The sequence below is a fragment of the Typopeltis vanoorti genome, chromosome 18 (genome assembly GCF_054136105.1).
Source record: "Typopeltis vanoorti isolate ZY-2024b chromosome 18, IOZ_Tvanoo_1.0, whole genome shotgun sequence".
NCBI classification, from domain to species: Eukaryota; Metazoa; Arthropoda; class Arachnida; order Uropygi; family Thelyphonidae; genus Typopeltis; species Typopeltis vanoorti.
Window position 1 is genome coordinate 65,067,529 of NC_143566.1, and position 19,482 is coordinate 65,087,010.

The window sequence follows — 19,482 nt, forward strand, 5'->3', positions numbered from 1 at the left end:
ACACATCACATAATCATCTTCCAAAATCTTGGTATTATTCTTTTACATTCAAAATACTAATTTTTACCTGTGCAACTCCTAATACTTTATAAATCTCAAATTCACCTGAACTTAGTGTTCTCATATTTGGAATGGTATACCTGAAACCTAAAAATTTTTGATTGTATCCAGAAGAACACATCCTGCTTAACAGATCATTCCTCTCTTATAGACTTCATTCAATCACTTCTCATAGATTCCCTGTTTCTGCATTATTTTATTTTATTTTTTATTTTTTGGTAAATATTTTCATGGACACTGCTCCACAGCACTGGCCATCACCACCACTATTATTCTGCTTTCCTCTAATCACCTAAAGAACACAAGCAACTGCTGGTCAACATCAGTACAAAATTCACCTCCAAAACTTATCGAAACAATTGCTTTATCCTCTTCTTTAATTTCCTTTACTTCTGTTCTTTGGAAAAGCGCCCTCCCATATCATTTTATCCAATGAACACAACTTTTCAAGAAACATTAACGTATTCCTTCTTTCTCCTATTTACTTGCCCACACACACAACACTGTTTTCTGACCTCTCATTTATGGAGTTAATATAAATATAAATGGAAATATAACAATAATAATCTTTTTGCTGTTAAAAATAGGCACTATAAAGAAGAACTTTAAACTAGCAAATATATTAATATGGTTTTTCTCCTGGAAACTCAGATTTTTTTATCTCTCATATAGGAAAATTGCCATGAGAATACACAATTTACACAAATACTATTGGTGGTAGTGGGCAATGGACAGCACTGTGCGTGTAGATGGTAGTAGTAGTGTCGTGCATAGTTGTAGGATTAAGTAGGCTGATGATGAATTGTGTAGTGAAGTATTTTGCCTGCCCACAATGAGTTCTTGGAGGTGTCACATAGTAGTAATAGTAAAACTAAAACTATTCTTAGATCTAAAATTAATAAGGTAAACATCCTGTTAGCACACAAATATTTCCATTCATTAGCATACCAATGTGTTGCCAATTTTGCCATCATTTTTTTTTTAAATGCACTTTTAATATCTATTAAACAAAAAAAAGTACACAACATTTTTAGATATAGAGTATGTGGAATTAGCAGGAAAAAAAAAAGTCAGAGCACTTCAAGATGTGATCACCCATCCCACCCCACTTCACCTAGAATACAAGAGCCATAATGTAAGTGTTATTACTGCATCTTGCAAAATTAAATCTTTAAAATGCCTTTAATTTTTAAGCATCTTAAAAATTCATTGCAAACCTTCATTTTCATGAGTAACACTAATAATTCCATAAGAAGAGCAAAATTATGAAATGAAATGAACTCCTGTGAGTTACATGCTAAGTTAATGGAAAATGTTCATGTAATAACTCACTAAAAAGCTGTAGTATATCTGTAACTACTCACCTAAGCAATTTTTCCTTATCACTTGACATTTCTCTCCCTACTGCCTTGAAGGCACTAAGATGACCATCATGCTTAATGTAACCTAACTTTTTCTGGTCCGACTTTCTTCCTGTATCCAACTGCAAGTATATAAAAGAGTATATTCCATTTTAGATTTTGATATTTCATGTTATTCACAAGTTCCTTAATCATACAAATATTGACTTCATGCACTGCATTAGTGTTTTTTTTTTTTTAAGTTTTGATCACTATATTTACAACAAATAAGGAAATTACTGGAGATAGATACCATTAAATGTTTTTCATAATATTCAGTAAAACATTTGTTACCACAGTTGTTGAACTGAGTCCTTTTTGGCAGATGTACTGTAGGTATATATTGTTTGTCTTAATTTTACACTAAAAATGTTTTCCATATGAAATCCAAATTAAAATTATCATCATTACATGATGCTTCTGTATAGTCAAACACTCTATACCATTTACAGAAAATAGCATTTTCGCATGTTAATTGTATATGTTCTGTGGCTGATCTGCACTGGTAAATTTTGCTGGAAACGTTTCAGTAAATTTTAGGGGACACACACACATGCGCGGATCCCAAACAACAAACAAATTGCAATAAATTTCTAATATGTGGATCCCAAATTTCAAAATGTTACATTTAGCTGCATTAAACCGATATACCCATTCATGCACCCACCTGTCCAGTCTAAATCCTTGTGAAAAGTCACAACCTCAGTACCTATTACAAATAACCTCCCAAGCTTCACATTATCTGCAAACAAATGACTATCTCCCTGGAATCCAGTAACAGTACTCAGTACTGGGCCTTGAGGAATCTCACTTGTGATCTTTTTTCCAATACTGCTCACTTCCCATATCTGTCTGACATGGGAAGCAAGCATATCAACAATATGTCCATAATCTATCGATTTGAATGGCCAATTTCCAATTCAATCAACTAACCTAATTTCTAAATTCATAAGCTGCAACTTGAATATCAATTTATCATGTAGCACCTTGTCAAATGCCTCTGCAAAATCCAGAAAAAGTATAGTCTATGTGCCTTCTCTCAACAGCTGCTCTAGTTACTTTACTATAAAAGGCAACCAGATTACTAAAACAACAGTGCCCCCACTAACAAATCCATGCTGATATTATATGGTATATTCCCTTCATCTGTCCAAGTCTGTATACTAGTTTTTACTACTATTTTTCCAAAATCTTAACAATCAAAAAAGAAATACAAACTGGTCTGTAGTTTGATACCTTCATTCTGCCACCACTTATAATGGCACTATCTTACCTTCCTTCCACTCCTTAAAGACTTTTCCAGTTATGAGACTTTCAGTAAACAGCCAGGTCAATGGTATGATCAGTTTCTTAGAATGCCATTGATATTTTGCCATGCCCTTAAAACACATGGCAAAATCTCATCCAGTCCCATTGCCTTACTCACATCAAGAGGACTGGAAACACATCCTATAATTTATATATTTAGTTTAATCCTTTATCCAAGTGTAAGCAAACAAAGTTTGCGGCTGAAGTATCTTCAGGACTGGGGCAACTCGTGGCAAAGGTAGACTAAGTTCTCATCACTTTCCTTATTGAAAGTTTATTTTCCACTTGGTTAGAGTATAATAAATTTAGTTTAATCCTTTATCCAAGTGTGAGCAAACAAAGTTTGCGCCTGAAAGTATCTTCAGGACTGGGTTAAGGTGGTACACACCAGGGCAACTCGTTGTAAAGGTGGAGCAAGCTACCAACACTCCTATCTTAGTATCTCCTATAATGCAAAACACATCTCCTTGCGGATATGTCTAATGTTATGCATTAAGGGAAGGGCCACTACCCAGACCGGTTTCGACCTTTATTGAGGTCTCTTCAGTGGGAGCCAGGCCCAAGTCGAGATATCAGGCAGAAGCATTAGCAGGTCATCTCCACCTATAGGAATTGCCAATTGGTGTGCCACCCTTTTTTAATAAATTATTCTGGATTTAGAGAAAGATGTTGAAAGTTTATTTTCCACTTGGTTGGAGTATAATAAATTTAGTTTAATCCTTTATCCAAGTGTGAGCAAACAAAGTTTGCGCCTGAAAGTATCTTCAGGACTGGGTTAAGGTGGTACACACCACCTTAACTGTGGTACTGGGTTAAGGACTGGGTTAAGGTGGTACACACCACCTTAACCCAGTCCTGAAGATACTTTCAGGTGCAAACTTTGTTTGCTCACACTTGGATAAAGGATTAAACTAAATTTATTATACTCTAACCAAGTGGAAAATAAACTTTCAACATCTTTCTCTAAATCCAGAGTAATTTATTAAAAAAGGGTGGCACACCAATTGGCAATTCCTATAGGTGGAGATGACCTGCTAATGCTTCTGCCTGATATCTCGACTTGGGCCTGGCTCCCACTGAAGAGACCTCAATAAAGGTCGAAACCGGTCTGGGTAGTGGCCCTTCCCTTAATGCATAACATTAGACATATCCGCAAGGAGATGTGTTTTGCATTATAGGAGATACTAAGATAGGAGTGTTGGTAGCTTGCTCCACCTTTACAACGAGTTGCCTTGGTGTGTACCACCTTAACCCAGTCCTGAAGATACTTTCAGGCGCAAACTTTGTTTGCTCACACTTGGATAAAGGATTAAACTAAATTTATTATCACTTTCCTTAGTATCCCATGATGCAGTGCACATCTCCTTGCAGACATGTATAATGCCATGCATTATGGAAAGAGTCAGTACTCAGATCGGTTTCAACCTTTATTGAGGTCTCTTCAGTGGGAGCCAGACCCAGAGGTGATACCAAGGTTGAAGCAATGCAGAACTCATATTTTCATATACCAGTTGCCAAAAGGTGTCACACCTTATTATTAAATTACTCTGGATTAGAGAAAGTCATTGGAAGTTTTTTTCACCTGGTTAGACTATAAATTATATATTTAGTTTAATTCTTTATCCAAGTGTAAGCAAACAAAGTTTGCCTGAAGATACTTCAGGCACAATTCTTTATCCAAGTGTAAGCAAACAAAGTTTGCCTGAAGATACTTCAGGCACAAACTTTGTTTGCTTACACTTGGATAAAGGATTAAACTAAATATATAATTTATAGTCTAACCAAGTGAAAAAAACTTCCAACATCTGGAAACACATTCTGTTCGTTCACTTCTAATCCTTCCATCTCTTCTATCCCTCTAGGAATAAAACATACTTTATCAGGAAGCAGCTAATAAAATTATCATTCAGAAGCTCTGCTACATCATTTGCATTGGTCACCTGACTACTTTTATCTGGGAAGGTCACTCATCCACAATCATTTCTCTTACTGCTGGCCACATAACATAAGAACTTGGAATTTTCCTTGGATTGCAGTGCAGTCTCCTCTCATATTTCAGCTTTCCTTTCTTAGGCACTAGTTACTTTCCTAGCTTGAGCCTCAAATTCTTCATACAACTGCTCTTCACCTCTCTTGATACTTTTTCCATAACTTCTTTTCAATCTACATATCCACAATGTATTGCAATATAGTTTGATACCTTCATTCTACCGCTTCTTCTGTTTGATTTCATCATCATCATCAAATTCCTGCCATGTACCCTCAAGGGGTGTATAGAATATGATAGTACTACATGAAAAATTTACATCATTACTAACTTCCTATCTACAATTTTCCTTCAAATCAGCATCCAGGAATGCTAATGCATTCCTTTATCACTTGGATGTGGTGACAGCCCAAGACAGGAAGGTGTGGAGGAGACTCATTACAAACAGTGACCCCACTTAAGTGGGAGAAGCTGCAGAAGAAGAAGAAGTCCCATGCACTACTGGTTTCTCTTCTTTTAAATTTTTCTATCCCCAGCACTGTCCCAAGCTGGTTAATTTTCTAGGCCTATGCTAATTGCCTGACTTACAATTCAACAAAAATTTCTTTTTCCTTAATATAGCTACATACCACAAAACTATAACTATGGAAGAGACATAGGGAAGAAACTAAACATCTATAGAAAGTGAAAGTGTTAGGCCAGTAGCACCCCCACACACACACTTTATCAAGAACTGCTTACTACATACCTTTGGTCTTTTGTCAGAAATCAGAAAAATCCTCAATAACTTGAACACTAACAAGTCATCTGGTCCTGATGCTATCCCCCACCCACAATTGTGCTCCAAAACATGTATATAACATCAATCATGTATAGCCTCTTCAATATTTCCTACTCAACTGGAATCTACCCTGTAGCATGAAAACAAGCTTACATTCAGCCTAGTCTTAAAAAAAAAAAAAAGTGATTAAATTCAGCAAACTACCATCCAAACTCTTATTTTGGTTCTCTTAAAAAGAAAAGGTCATCAACAATCAACTTCTTCATCACCTGGTGGTCCATCAACTATTAATTAGTGACCAACAATATATAGATTCTGCCACTCTCAGTGCACTGATTTTGCCTTTACCCACCCTTGCTCTTAATATTTCTATTTATTTGACTGAATCTGGCACAGAGGCTTACTCAGAAGATTACCATCTTATTGCATGACTTCTACTGTTTGCAAGCTGGTCACTATGTGCCATGATAAATGGCTTCCTATCCTCAGATTTCCCCCACAAATGCTGGAATACCCCAGGGCTTTGTACTCTGACCCACTCTTCCTCATACATATAAATAATTTTCTCTTATTGACTTCAAATCCTATTCATAGCTTTGCTGATGGCAGTACACTCCATTTTTCTTCCTTATTTGACAAGCCCTGTAGTGCCCACTCATTAGAACTCTTAATCTGATATTCAATAGGAGATTTCACATCACTTCTCCTTAGTTTTGTTGATATTTATCTCTAAACACAATGCGATTTCTCTTCCTGGACTGGCTTACACCCCCAGCCTTTCCTGGCACAAAGACATCTAAGTCATAGCTTTATCAGCATCCAAGAAACTTGATGTACTTTTCCGCTAAAGACACTACTTCCCACTTGTTCAACTTTTAATACCCCAACCAGCCATGATCTATAGATGTCAAGCTAAATCTGGATACGATTCTGTAACACCCGTTGAATAACATGGATAAGTGCAATTTGGTCTCACTATTTCATCCACTTCAGCCAGTAGGGAGGTTAACACTGTATAAATCCCAAATCTGTCCAACCATGAAATACTGCTCACACATTTGGGGTTATGTACCCAAAACTTTTCTTAAGATTTATGGAAGGCAATCTGCTTAATCAATAACCACTCCCCTCTCTTGCATAGATTCACTCGAATCATATTCTATCATCAACATTTGGTTTCTTCCCTATGTCTTTTCTATAAGTATTTTTATAATGTTCTGCAAAACTTGCAACCATCATTCCATAAAAATTGTAATAATAACAGCAGCCACCATCCATTTACCATACATCTTCATGATTACCAAACCAAATTTTCTTTCTCTTCTTTCATTCCAGGTGTTCAGCTATTCAAGAAACACATCTGCCAATTTATTCTTTCTTTCTTCTTACCCAATTATCAATACACAACACTTGACGTGTAGGTCTTGTGATCTTTCATATTTGAGTCTAATATTAATATATTAAATTTAAAAAAAAGCCTGTTCACCTTCAAGTCAGGTCTACATGGTCAATATCACCAAATGGAGGTAAATAATATCATCTCAGTTCCAATTAAATCTTCTAATGCTATTACTTAATCCAAAATGATTACTCCTCATTTTCTCTCACCAACAATATTATAACAAGTTTGAATAGCCTTTTGGTGATAAAATCATGAAAAGCTTTGTCTTTAAAAATGTAGATTACTTATTTTTTTCAACTCTATTTTTATTAAACTGGTACAGGGAAAGCTCTACTCCACTCTAATCATCTGGAATTCAACTTTCTTATAAAGCTTTTGGTATTATGCAGTGCAAACACTATAAAATTTCCTAACATATAAGCATTTCAGGCTGAGTATCATCTACCAAAGCTGTTTTCCATACTGCAGAATTTTTTTCTTCCAAAATTGATGCAACTCATTGTTGCCTTCCTCATTTAATGACTGTTTAAAATAATTACACCAGACACCCAGAATATCATTATCTTCAGAGTTTATAATACTTTTATCACCTCTGATAATTCCTATTCTGGTACTCTTTTCTCAATATTTAAGCTTTCCTCATAATCTCCAAAGCATTTTAATACTATCATTGTATTAATCTGATATGTGGAGAGTATTGATTGTGAAATGTTTAGACAAATTAGTTGGGCAAGTAAAAGAAAGATTATCCTAATGGAAGATTTTAATGATAGGAATATGGATTGGAAAGAAGAGATAGTGTATAGTAACAAGGATGTGTAACTATAAGGTGGGTGATTATGAAAAGCTCCATAGTCAATTAGCATCAATACATAGGTTGATAAATTGTGTAGAAAATGTTGACAGTGTATGGGAAATTATAATGCAGTATCTAACACAAAGCAATGCATAACTGCATACCAAGAGTTCAGGGAATAAAGCAGGAATGAGATGGATGAACAGTGAAATCAAGCAAGCGGTGTTACAAAAAAAAAAGTTGATATGGAGGAAGTACAAGAAAGTTTGCTGAAAGTTTTTTTTACAAGTTATACCAAGGTCCTTATAGTCCTTATAAGGACTGGCTTAAACGGGCGAATCAAGGCTGCTTTTCATTTTCCCCATTATCTGTAGAGGACAGTGTAGGGATAAGGTGTTATTGAGCTATTAAAGCTCTGATCATGGCAAGAGGGTAACAGCAATAGCCAAGCCTCAGTTAGAACTTCATTGGCTACAGCATTGCCATCCATTACCCTCCAAGGGTATTAATCACCGCATCTCATGGTCGATTTCTTTTACCAACTAGTGAAATGTAGAAATAAAGCAGCAAAGGACATCTTACATGTGAGGTAGATCAAAGATGCTGAAGGAAGAGTATTATGGAGGGATGTGGACATAAGAAACAGATGGAGAATATACTTTGGTGGACTTTTGAATGAGGAAATTGCAAGGACTCACAGAGAAGATGGCCAGCCTTCTGAGGGGATGGTGCAGAACATCAGTAGAGTGGAAGTGACAGAGGCCATGAAGAGGATGAGGAATGGAAAATCGGTGGGCCCCGACAGGTTCCAGTGGAGGCATGGAAGGCACTGGGGGAAGAGGGAATTGACCTGCTGTGGGACCTGTTCGTGAAAGTTTGCCAACAGGAAAATATAACCGAGGAATGGAGGGAGAGTACTCTTGTCCCCATCTACAAGGGTAAAGGGGATGCACAAGATTGTAAAAATTACAGAGGAATAAGAAAAATAAGAGGAAGTTGATGTCCCACACAATGAAAATCCTAGAAAGGGTTCTTGATGGAAGATTGAGGGAGGAGGTGGAGATTGCAAAGGAACAATTTGGCTTCATGCCTGGTAGATCAACAACAGATGCTATCTTTTGGTTATGGCAGATGATGGAAAAGTTTTGAGAGAAACAACGGGAGCTACATCTGGCATTTATTGATCTGGAGAAAGCATACGATAGAGTGCCAAGGCAGAGGGAGAAGAAGGTTCCGGAGAAATATGTCAGGTTGGTGTAGGAGATGTACAGAAATGTGAAGACAAGTGTTTGGACCTGTCTGTGACAAACAGAAAGTTTTCAAGTAACAGTTGGCTTGCATCAAGGGTCAGTATTAAGTCCGTTTCTGTTTAACATTGTGATGGAGGTGGTGACGGAGGAGATGAGAGAAGATGCGCCTTGAACAACGTTGTATGCAGATGACATCTTGCTGTGTGCAGATTCAAGAGAAGAAGCAGGAACTAAACTGGAAAGATGGAGAAAAGTACTGGAAGAGAGAGGTATGAGACTGAGCAGAAGTAAGACAGAGTATATGTGTTGCACAGTGGGCAGTGGCCAGGAGACAGATCTGGAGCTGGAAGGAAATGTCATCAGGAAGGTGAGGGACTTTAGATACTTAGGTTCAACAGTGGAAGAAGATGGAGGAGCTGAGAAGGAAGTGGGATGCAGGATACAAGCGGGTTGGAGGAATTGGAGGGAAATGGCTGGAGTGTTGTGCGATAAGAGGGTGCCGATCAATCTGGCAAAATCTATAGGACAGTAGTGAGGCCAGCTATGACGTATGCTATAGAAACTGTGGCCCTGAGGAAAAATAACATCAGCAGGATGGAAGTAGCAGAGATGAGAATGCTTAGGTGGATGCGCGGTGTGACGAGAAAGGATCATCTGAGAAATGACTATGTGAGGGGAACAGTGAAAGTTACAAACTTAGGAGCGAAGATACAGGAGGCAAGGTTGAGATGGTTTGGTCATGTGATGAGGAGGGAGGATGAATATGTGGGAAGAAGGGTCATGCAGATGGATGTGCAAGGAAGGAGGAAGCGTGAGCGGCCAAAGAAGGATGGAGGGAGCTGGTAGAAGAGGACTTGAGGATGAAGAACTTCGATGTGGAGGAGACTCATCATCAACAGTGACCACACTTAAGTGGGAGAAGCTGCAGAAGAAGAAGAAGATCTCATGGTCGATTTCAGTCATATTTCTGCCCATTACATTATACCAAGGCAAAAAGTAATGCAGTAGTCATATTTCTATATACAAGTAGTCAAAAGGTGTCACATCTTATTACTAAAATACTCTGGATTAGAGATAGATGTTGAAAGATTTTTCCACTTGGTTATACTATAAATTAAAGATGCCAAGAAATTATATTCTTGGTTTAATCCTTTATGCAAGTGTAAGCACACAAAGTTTGCATGTGAAGTAATTTTGAGATTACTGGACTACTTGTATATAGAGGCTAATGACTTTGCATCTGTGTATGGAATACTAAAGCAATTGATGTGAAGTCACCAATTAATAAGGTGTTGACACTGCTGCTGGTTGTTTGGGAAGTGGTGACTGCCAAAAATTGATATATGTGAAAGTATAAAGAAGGTGATTATAGGAAGCTCTGTAGTCAGCATCAGTACATTGGGTAGATGAGCCGAGCAAAAAAGATGTTAACAGTGCAAGAAAACTCACAAGGCAGTATCCGACACAAGCAATGTATACTGCATACCAAGGGTTAAGCAAGTGAATAGAGTAGGAGTGAAATGGATGAACAATGAAATCAAGCAAGCTGTGTTGGAAGAGAAAATGCTATGGAAGAGGTACAAGACAAGTACATGTTGGTGGTGATCAGATCCATGAAGAGTATAAAGTGCAGGCTAGGAAAGTAATGAGCATGATAAAGAAAGAAAAAGTGCGGTATGAGAGGAGATTGGTAGGTCAGGCCAAGGTTAACTCAAGGGAATTTTTATGCTATATGGCAAGCAACAGAAAGAATAATTATGGCTTGTTGACACTGGCAGATAGTCATGGCAGCAGAATACCAGTTTCAAAGGATATAGTGGAATTATTGAATGAGTACTTTATCAGTATATATCACACTGGTGTAAACGATGCAGTGCAATATATAGAAGGGATGCAAGTATTAGGAGAATTGAAAGTGAAAGAATCAGAGGTGTATCAGGTGTTGATTGAGTTAGATTAATAATGCTGTGGGAATGAATGACATATCACCATGTATTCTTAAGGAATGTGCACAACAGTTAGCTATGCCCTTGACCTGGTTATTTAAAGTAAACCTTGCAGTGGGTAGAGTTCCTACGGAGTGGAAAGAAGGCAAAATAGTGTCACTCCACAAGCAAGGTTATAAGTCAGAAGTTTCCAATTATAGACTAGTCTGTATAACTATAGTTGTAGTCAAGGTGTTAGAGAGATGAGTTAGGAATAGAATATAGGACTGGGTTGATGGACATAGCATTCTTTATGATGGTCAGTATGGATCTGTAAAGGATAGATCTTGTCTTCGCAATTACTTGCATTTTGTGATAACATAATGAGTGTGTTAGATAAGGGAGAATCACATTCGGTGATATTCTTGGAATTTGCAAAAGTGTTTGATAGACTACCACATGATAAGTTGGTGTACAAGCTGCAGAGGATGAGAATAGATAGCATGTTGGTTAGATGGATCAGAGACTGGATGATATCAGAGGTTGTGTATGATGGAGCAGCGTCTCAAAAAGAAGGGTAACCAGTGGTGTGCCCCAGGGTTCTCTGTTCTTGGGCCCCTTTTATTTAACTTCTTGGTAAACGATATATCATGTGGACTGACTGGGGATCTTCAGTTATTTGTTGATGATGCAAAGTTGAGAAGAATTATAAGTAGCACTGCTGATGTTAAAATCCTTCAGGAAGATTTTAGTAGGATTTTTACTTGGACAAAAGAGTGATATAGTTTTAATATCAATAAGTGCAAGGCATTGCATTTTGGAGTGCAGAATTATAAGGCTGTGTACTATATCTATGGTATAGTACCAGGAAGTGGATGAGATTAGAGATTTGGGAGTGATGGTTGACAGTAAACTGAAGTTTAGAGGCATATTGCTGGTGTTGCAAAGGACATCATAGTGTTGCTATGATAAGAAGTACTTCTTATCATAGCAACTTCCTTATCCTTGCATGTTAAAGTACTTTAACATGCAAGGATAAGGAAGTGGTTGTGCACTGTATAAGGCCTGGTCAGACCACACTCGGACTACTGTGTGCTCAAATTTGGTCACCTGGTTTTCATTGTGATGTGGAAACATTGGAGAGGGTCCAGAGATGAGTGACTAACACAATATCAGGACTTCAGAATACTGACTATGGAGAGAGGTTGAAGAAATGTGGATTGCAGAATTTGATGGATAGGAGGAAAAGCGGTGATATAATAGAGACATTTAAGTTAGTGAGAGGATTTTATCGTATTAATCCAGATGGGATTATAAAAAGAGAAGGTGAGAGAGGAAAACTAGAGGCCATCAATGGAAGTTATGTATGAGGGGTATGAGGAGTAGATTTTTTACATGGAGAATTGTCAATGAATTAAATGCATTACCAGAATATGTTGTTGATGCAAGGGGTGTTAAGAATTTTAAGATTTGGTATGATAAATGTTGTTAGTTGAATGAACCTACCACGATGAGTCTGCTGACTATGGAGGATGCAATAATAATAATTCCAACAGCCTTATTAACATCTAATCCAATCAACACTTGATACATCTCTGATTCTTTCACCTTTAATTCTCCTAATTCTTATCTGCCTTCTACATGTTGCACAGCATCATTCACACCACTGTGATATGCTCTGATAAAATGTTTGTAATAATTTCACTATATCATTTGCCATGATTATATTGCTTACCATAACTGTTCACCAGTGTCAACTTGCCAAAATTATTTTCCCTCTTGATTGCCACATAGCAGGAAAAAATACTTTGGATTAGTTTGACCTGACTGTTCAATCTCCTCTCATATTCTACTTTTTCTTTTTATAACCATGCTTGTCACTTTTCTGGACTGCAGTTTATATTCTTCATGCATCTGTTAAGGACAGGTCTTGTTTTAGCATCTTCTTTTGTTTTATGATAAGATGATGAATGTGTTGGATAAGGGAGAATCGTAAATAGTGATATTCTTGGACTTTGCAAAAGCATTTGATAGATTACTACATGATGAATTAAAGATGCCAAGAAATTATATTCTTGGTTTCATCCTTTATCCAAGTGCAAGCAGTGTTTGCATGTGAAGTCACTTCACAACTCGCTACTTGTATATAGAGGCTAATGACCATGAATCAATTGCCAAGGTATCCCATAATATCCCAAGGTTGAAGTATATATGAAGTTGTATAATGCATAACATTATACATGTCTGTAAGGATATGTGTTAATGCTCTTTTAGATATACTTGTGTCATAGAGTTACTATTAATTATTTACACAAAAATACAAAGAATAAGTAATACTATTTATTTAGATAAAGCCAAATATTTCAGTCTGAAAATTACAGGCCATCTTCGGTGGCAATGACAGTTTATTATTATTATTAAGTGACATCTCCAAGGAGTCCAAAGATACATCGAGGAAGGACACCTACTCTACAACTCTCCATCTCCACCACTCAATCCACCAACCATAGCGAACTGCCTCATTTACACCAACACTATCTACTGCCCACTACCGCCACTAGTATTTTCACAGACAATCACAAACATCCATGCCCACGACAGGATTCGAACCCACAGCCTTTTGGCTGGAGAGCAGATATGCTAACTACTTGGCCAACCAGGCTGGCATTATTACAAGGTAGAATGCAAACAATGGATTGATTTGAAACAGAAAGAGCCACGTGATGTTATACTTACAACAGCATGATAATATAACTGAGGAAACATAGGTTAATCATAACTATAAAAAAAAAAAAAAAAAACTTTATTGATGTGTTATTCTGATAAGAGTTTCCCATATTTTAGATAAATATAGGCAGTCATTATGATTCAAGTTCAGGCAGTGAAGCAATGCCTCACCTCAGCACTCTCTTTAAACAAATACTGAAATCTCTACTGACAATGATGTGATCTGTGTCTATTCCATGTTGAGCCAAGACAGATTTATCAGATTTCCAATAGCAAATATAAGATTTATGTTCTTGTATTCTCTTTTCTATTGATCTTCCAGTTTGTCCAAAGTAGGAAAGATGGCAATCAGAAGGAACTTGGTAAACACCAGGGAGAAACAGAGGTAAGCATTTATTTATCTTTTGAAGAGGGAAAACAAGTTGATAGTTTATTGACAGGTATAAATGTAGCCACTAAATTGTATTTCTTGAGAATTCTGGAAATCAGTTCTGAAATGCCTGTAATGTATGGGATTGGAACTCGACATACTGTTTCCCTGTTATTTAAGTTAGGTTTGAAGGAGTCAAATAGATGTTGTGTAGTCCTTTCAAGGAAACTATTGAGTTTCATATACAATTTGATGTTTATGAGTTCTTTCGGTAATTGCTGTGGAGTCGAACAAACAGTGTTAGCATGTTGAAATAAAGATTTTATAATTCCTGTCTTTTGAGAAGGATGGTGAGCAGATTGTAAAGAATGTAGCATCCAGTGAAAGTAGGGTTCTGATACTGACGTAGTTATGATTATTATTATTGCATAACACCCCCAGGGAATCCAAAGACTCATTGAGGGAGGGCACCTACTCTACAACTCTGTCTTCACCATCTGTAATTACCTTCATAATCTACACCAACTCCATCTACCGCCAACTATCACCACCAATATTTTCACAGACAATCACAAACATCCATGCCCACGGCGGAATTCGAACCCGCAGCCTTTCAGCTGGAGAGTGGATACACTAACCATTTGGCCAACCAGACCGAATCAGTTAAATTTTTAGTTTATAAAATTATAAGTTTATAATTATAAATTATAAAATTATAAGTTACAACTGATGGTGAGCACATGAGAAGAATGTCTAGAAATTATAATTTGTTGTTTCTTTCAATTTCCATAGTGAATTTAATACGTGGATGCAAAGTATTAATGTAGCTAAAAATGTTGATAAAGCTTTATTGTGGGGCCACACAGCAAAAATATCATCAGTATACCAAACCTAAAATGAAGGTTGATGGTGTATGGATGAGAAAAGGATGTCTTCTAGATGCTCTAGATAAAAGTAGTTGGCGAGAGAAAGGGAGAGTGGACTTCTCATGACAGTTCCTTCCACCTGGCTGTAGAACTTGTTTTGACAAACAAAGTATCCAGAATACATTATGAAGTCAAACAGTTTCACAGTATCCTGTGGAAATGATTCAGAAAGTAGTCATAGCAATATCTCCTTAAGAGGTACATCACTAAATAGGGATTCTATAGTGAAGCTAACCATAAGATCAGAGGGTTGTAGGGAAACATTTTTCAATTTATCTAGGAAATGACAGGCTATTAGAAAGTTCCTGAAAGATTGTGATTTTTGTTGATTTATTAACTGTTTTCTTAGATTTAATGGTGTATTTTTAGTATATTATTGTAGTTTTTTAGTGTAATTATTGTACTACAGCATTTTATAATATAATTGCAGAAATAAATATTAGTTTCTACTACTCTTAAGAATGGTGCTGAAAACTCGTGACAACAGGGCAGTGTCTAAAGCTCAAGTTGTTACTACTGAGGAGAGCATCATCATTATTATTATTATTATTCAGGCCTCCATGGAGTCAAAAGACTCATCGTGGGAGGTGCTTCCTAAGAAACACAGTCTATCAAGACTCATCGAGGGGAGGTTCCCCCCCCCCCCTAAGAAACACAAAGTCTATCATACCACTCCTTGAACTCATTGACCGTTCTCGCTCTCACCACTCCATCAGGCAATGCATTCCATGGTTCAACCACCCTCCATGCAAAGAAACCACTCCTCACCCTCTTGCTCACAGTTTCCTTTCATAACTTCCAGGGATGGCCTCTTGTCATCACTCCTTCCCGCTGTTCAACCAAGCGAAAGAACTCCCCAGGGTCAACCCTGTAACTACCTCTCAACAGTTTAAAAGTCTCAATCATATCACCTCTCCTTCTTCTATCCACCAAACTCTGCAGTCCACATTCCCTCAGCCGATCTTCATAACTATCACTGTACAGTTCTGAAACCATCTTTGTTATCTGCCTTTGTACTCTTTCCACAGTTAATTTATCCCCTTCAAATCCTGGGGACTAAATCTGAGAACAATAGTCCAAGTGTGGTCTGATCAGAGACTTATACAACGGAATGGTAACCTTCTTATCTCTGCAGGTCAGTGTCCTTCTCATAATTGCAGCAATCCTCTGTGTTACCTTCACCACCTTTGCAATATGTCCCCTAAATTTCAGGTTTCTATCAATCAACCCCAGATCTCTTGTCTCCTCTACTTCCTCCAGTATAACTCCTCCCATAGAGTATGCAGTGTCCCATCGATGTTTCCCAAACCTCAAGACCTCACATTTTGCAGCATTAAACTGAAACCCCCATTCATTTGCCCATCTATCTAGCTTATTCAAATCCTCTTGCAGGGCTGCCGCATCTGCACTATTACTAATAATCCTTCCCAGCTTCGCATAATCTGCAAACAACTGAATATCCCCTTGCAATCCACTGACAATGTCATTGATATAAAGGCTAAACAATATAGGTCCCAGTACTGAGCCCTGTGGGATCCCACTTGTAACCCTCTGCTTCCTTGAAACTGCCCCACCATACACAACTCTCTGATACCTATCGGGCAGCCAATCCTGAATCCAGTTGACCAATCTGACATCCAGACCCATGTTCTGCAACTTAATATCAGCTTATCATGTGGCACCCTGCCAAATGCCTTCGCTGTCTAAGAAAATGGCAGTATATGCCTTTCCCAAATCTAATGCTCTTGTAACTTTATCATAAAAGGCTAGCATATTGCTAAAACAAGAGCGTGCCCCTTCACAAATCCATGTTGACTCTCACAGATAACGTTACTCTCATCTGCCCATTGCTGTATACAGTCCTTCACTACTTTCTCCAAGATCTTACTAACTACTGATGACACACAAACTGGCCTATAATTAGACACTTCCCGTCTGCTACCGCCCTTATGCAATGGCTGTGGTAGAAATAATTATTTTAATTTCCTGATGTTTCCTGACAAGCTATATTACATTTCACATGATCACCAGTTATTCTACTACTGACCTGACCTCTGGTGAAAATAAAATGAAATTAAAATAAATAAAATAACTACATCAAAGCTATATTCTATTTAAGACAACATCAGAGGAAAAAATGTCTCTTCATACAGATAGTTTTATTACAGCAAAAATGATGTCCTAATTTAACATTAGAATTGTTATAATAGATTTAAGATCCTGGATTACCTATAGTCCTATGTATAATTAACTCTTAGGGAGAAAGGTTATGTGGGTAGAATATGTGCCTTCTATATTCTTGGGATTTTTAGACCAACGTTATTGTTAAGATTAGAGTGGTGGATAAGAATTTCACAGGCCTTCTTAAATTTATGTTCATACCATGTTTTGATGTAATGTAAACAGCAGGAATTTATTAAATTGTTGTGAGACAACTTTCTCAAGCAGCATGTGAAAGAAGGAACTCGAGGTCAAAGAGTGTGGGGATTTGCTCATAGCGTCAGAAGGGGTCTCTGTTAAGAATATGGCTATTTTACCACCGTTGGTGACAGTGATCATGCTGTGCTTTCTTGGGAAATATCTAATTGTATTGATGCTCTGATTAGAACAGGTTACATGCTGAACTACAAAGCTGTAAATTATGATCAACTTAGGAGAATAATATCTTCAGTCCCATGGCATCAGTTACTGAATGGGAAAAATGTCAGCAATGCATGGGTATCTTTGAAAAAGTGAGGGGGTATAATATCTGAATGTATCCCTAGTGTTCGAAGAATAAATAGGTTCGGAGTGAAATAGATGTGCAACCTTATTAAGCAAGAGATCCACAAGAAGATGATGTGGAAAGAATATCGTGAGAATAAGAGTGAGAAGAGATATGAAATATATAAAGCTCAGGCCATAAAAATAACAAGTATTATGCAGAAAGCTAAATCAGAGTGTAGAAAGAAATTGGCATTTGCAAGCTAAAGGCAATCGAAAAAAATTTTATCGCTATAATACAAGCAAAAGAATGTGAAAGAATAACTTTATTGAATGCAGATGGTACTCAAATGTCAGAAGCTAATGAGATTGTTCAATTAATAAATACTCACTTTGCTAAGATATATCAACCAGGTTTATATCACATGGGGCACAGTGCTATTACTACATTGAATGAAGAGTCAGAGGTTCATGAAAATGAGGTTGAAGAGCTGTTGCATAACTTGGATATGGAATATCAGCCCTTTTGCTAAAGGAATGCTCAGCTGAACATGAGGCTTTTCACATGTTTGTTTAACATCTGTCCCAGTTCTGAAATGATACCTCATGAATGGAAGGAATGTATGATATTTACATTGCACAAGGGTGGTGCATAAAACTGATGTGTTTAACTACCGACCTGTCAGTATCTCTGGTGTGGTAGTGAAGATTTCAGAAACGTTGGTAAGAACTCGCATACAAAATTTAATAAAATATGAGCAATTTGCTCATATTTTATAACAATGTTATGGCTGAGTTGGATAAAGGGAATGAATACACTATGACAATGTTGAATTTTGCTAAGGCATTTGATAGGATGCCACATAAAAGGCTATTACATAAACTGAAGAATATGGGATTAGAACATAAACTCTTCACCTGGATCAGTGGAGGTTGATCAACAGATATCAAAAAGTAGTATATGGTGGGTGTGAATGCCAGATTTAAGGTGACCAGTGGTGTACTTCAGGGTTCAGTCCTTGGGTCATTATTGTTCAATCTATACATGAATTACGTCAGGCAGTCTCACAGCAGATGTGCAATTGTTTGCCAATGATGCAAAGATAGGCAGGGTAATCAGGAATGCTACTAATACAGCCTATTGAAAATGATTTAAACAGGCTGAAAAATTGGACAAATGAAAATGTCTATCAATTTAGTGTTAGTAAGTGTAAAGTTATGCACTTTAGTGTGATTAGATTTCCCGTGGCATATTATATTAGCTTCGTTATGCTACAAGAAACTGAGGAGGCAAGGGATCTTGGCATATCGATGGATAGGAATTGAAATTCAAAGGTCACATAGCAAAAGTTGTAAATACAACTCATAGGATAATTGCAATGTTGAAGCAAACTTTGACAAGTAAGGATAAGGAAGTCTTTTTGCCTCTTTATAAGGCTTTAATAAAACCACAACCGAATTCATGTGCACAGATTTCGTCTCCCAGATTCCAAGAGGATAAAGAAGCTGTGGAAAGGGTGTGTGCAAAGAAGAGTTATAAAGATTATAGCCAGATTATGGAATTTAAATTATGAGGACAGATTGCAAGTATGTAGATTACAGACTCTGGTTAACAGGAGGTCTATAAACTTTTGAATGTGTGTTATAGAATATTGTCTGGTGAAAATTTTCATTATATGGAAGGTGGGGGGGGGGGAATGTGGGGCATGGAAGTTAAGTTTGTTCACAGTCAAGAAAGAGGTGAGAGCTAGGTTTTTCTGTCAAGGACTCATTGAGCCTCCCTCAATGAGTCCTTGACTCCTTGGAGATCTTAGATAATAATAAATAATAATAATAAAATCAGGTGA

The 19,482-nt window shown here is 37.2% G+C and overlaps 1 protein-coding gene across 1 annotated transcript in view; it reads right to left on the reverse strand.

The window, feature by feature from the left end:
* The window catches only part of LOC150096723 (uncharacterized), a 125,982-nt gene that overhangs the window by 14,649 nt on the left and 91,851 nt on the right, over positions 1 to 19,482 (reverse strand). The window contains exon 8 of the mRNA XM_090408677.1: positions 1,425 to 1,543. Within this exon, the coding sequence (XP_090264803.1) occupies positions 1,425 to 1,543 (119 nt within the window). The remainder of the gene's footprint in view (positions 1 to 1,424; positions 1,544 to 19,482) is intronic.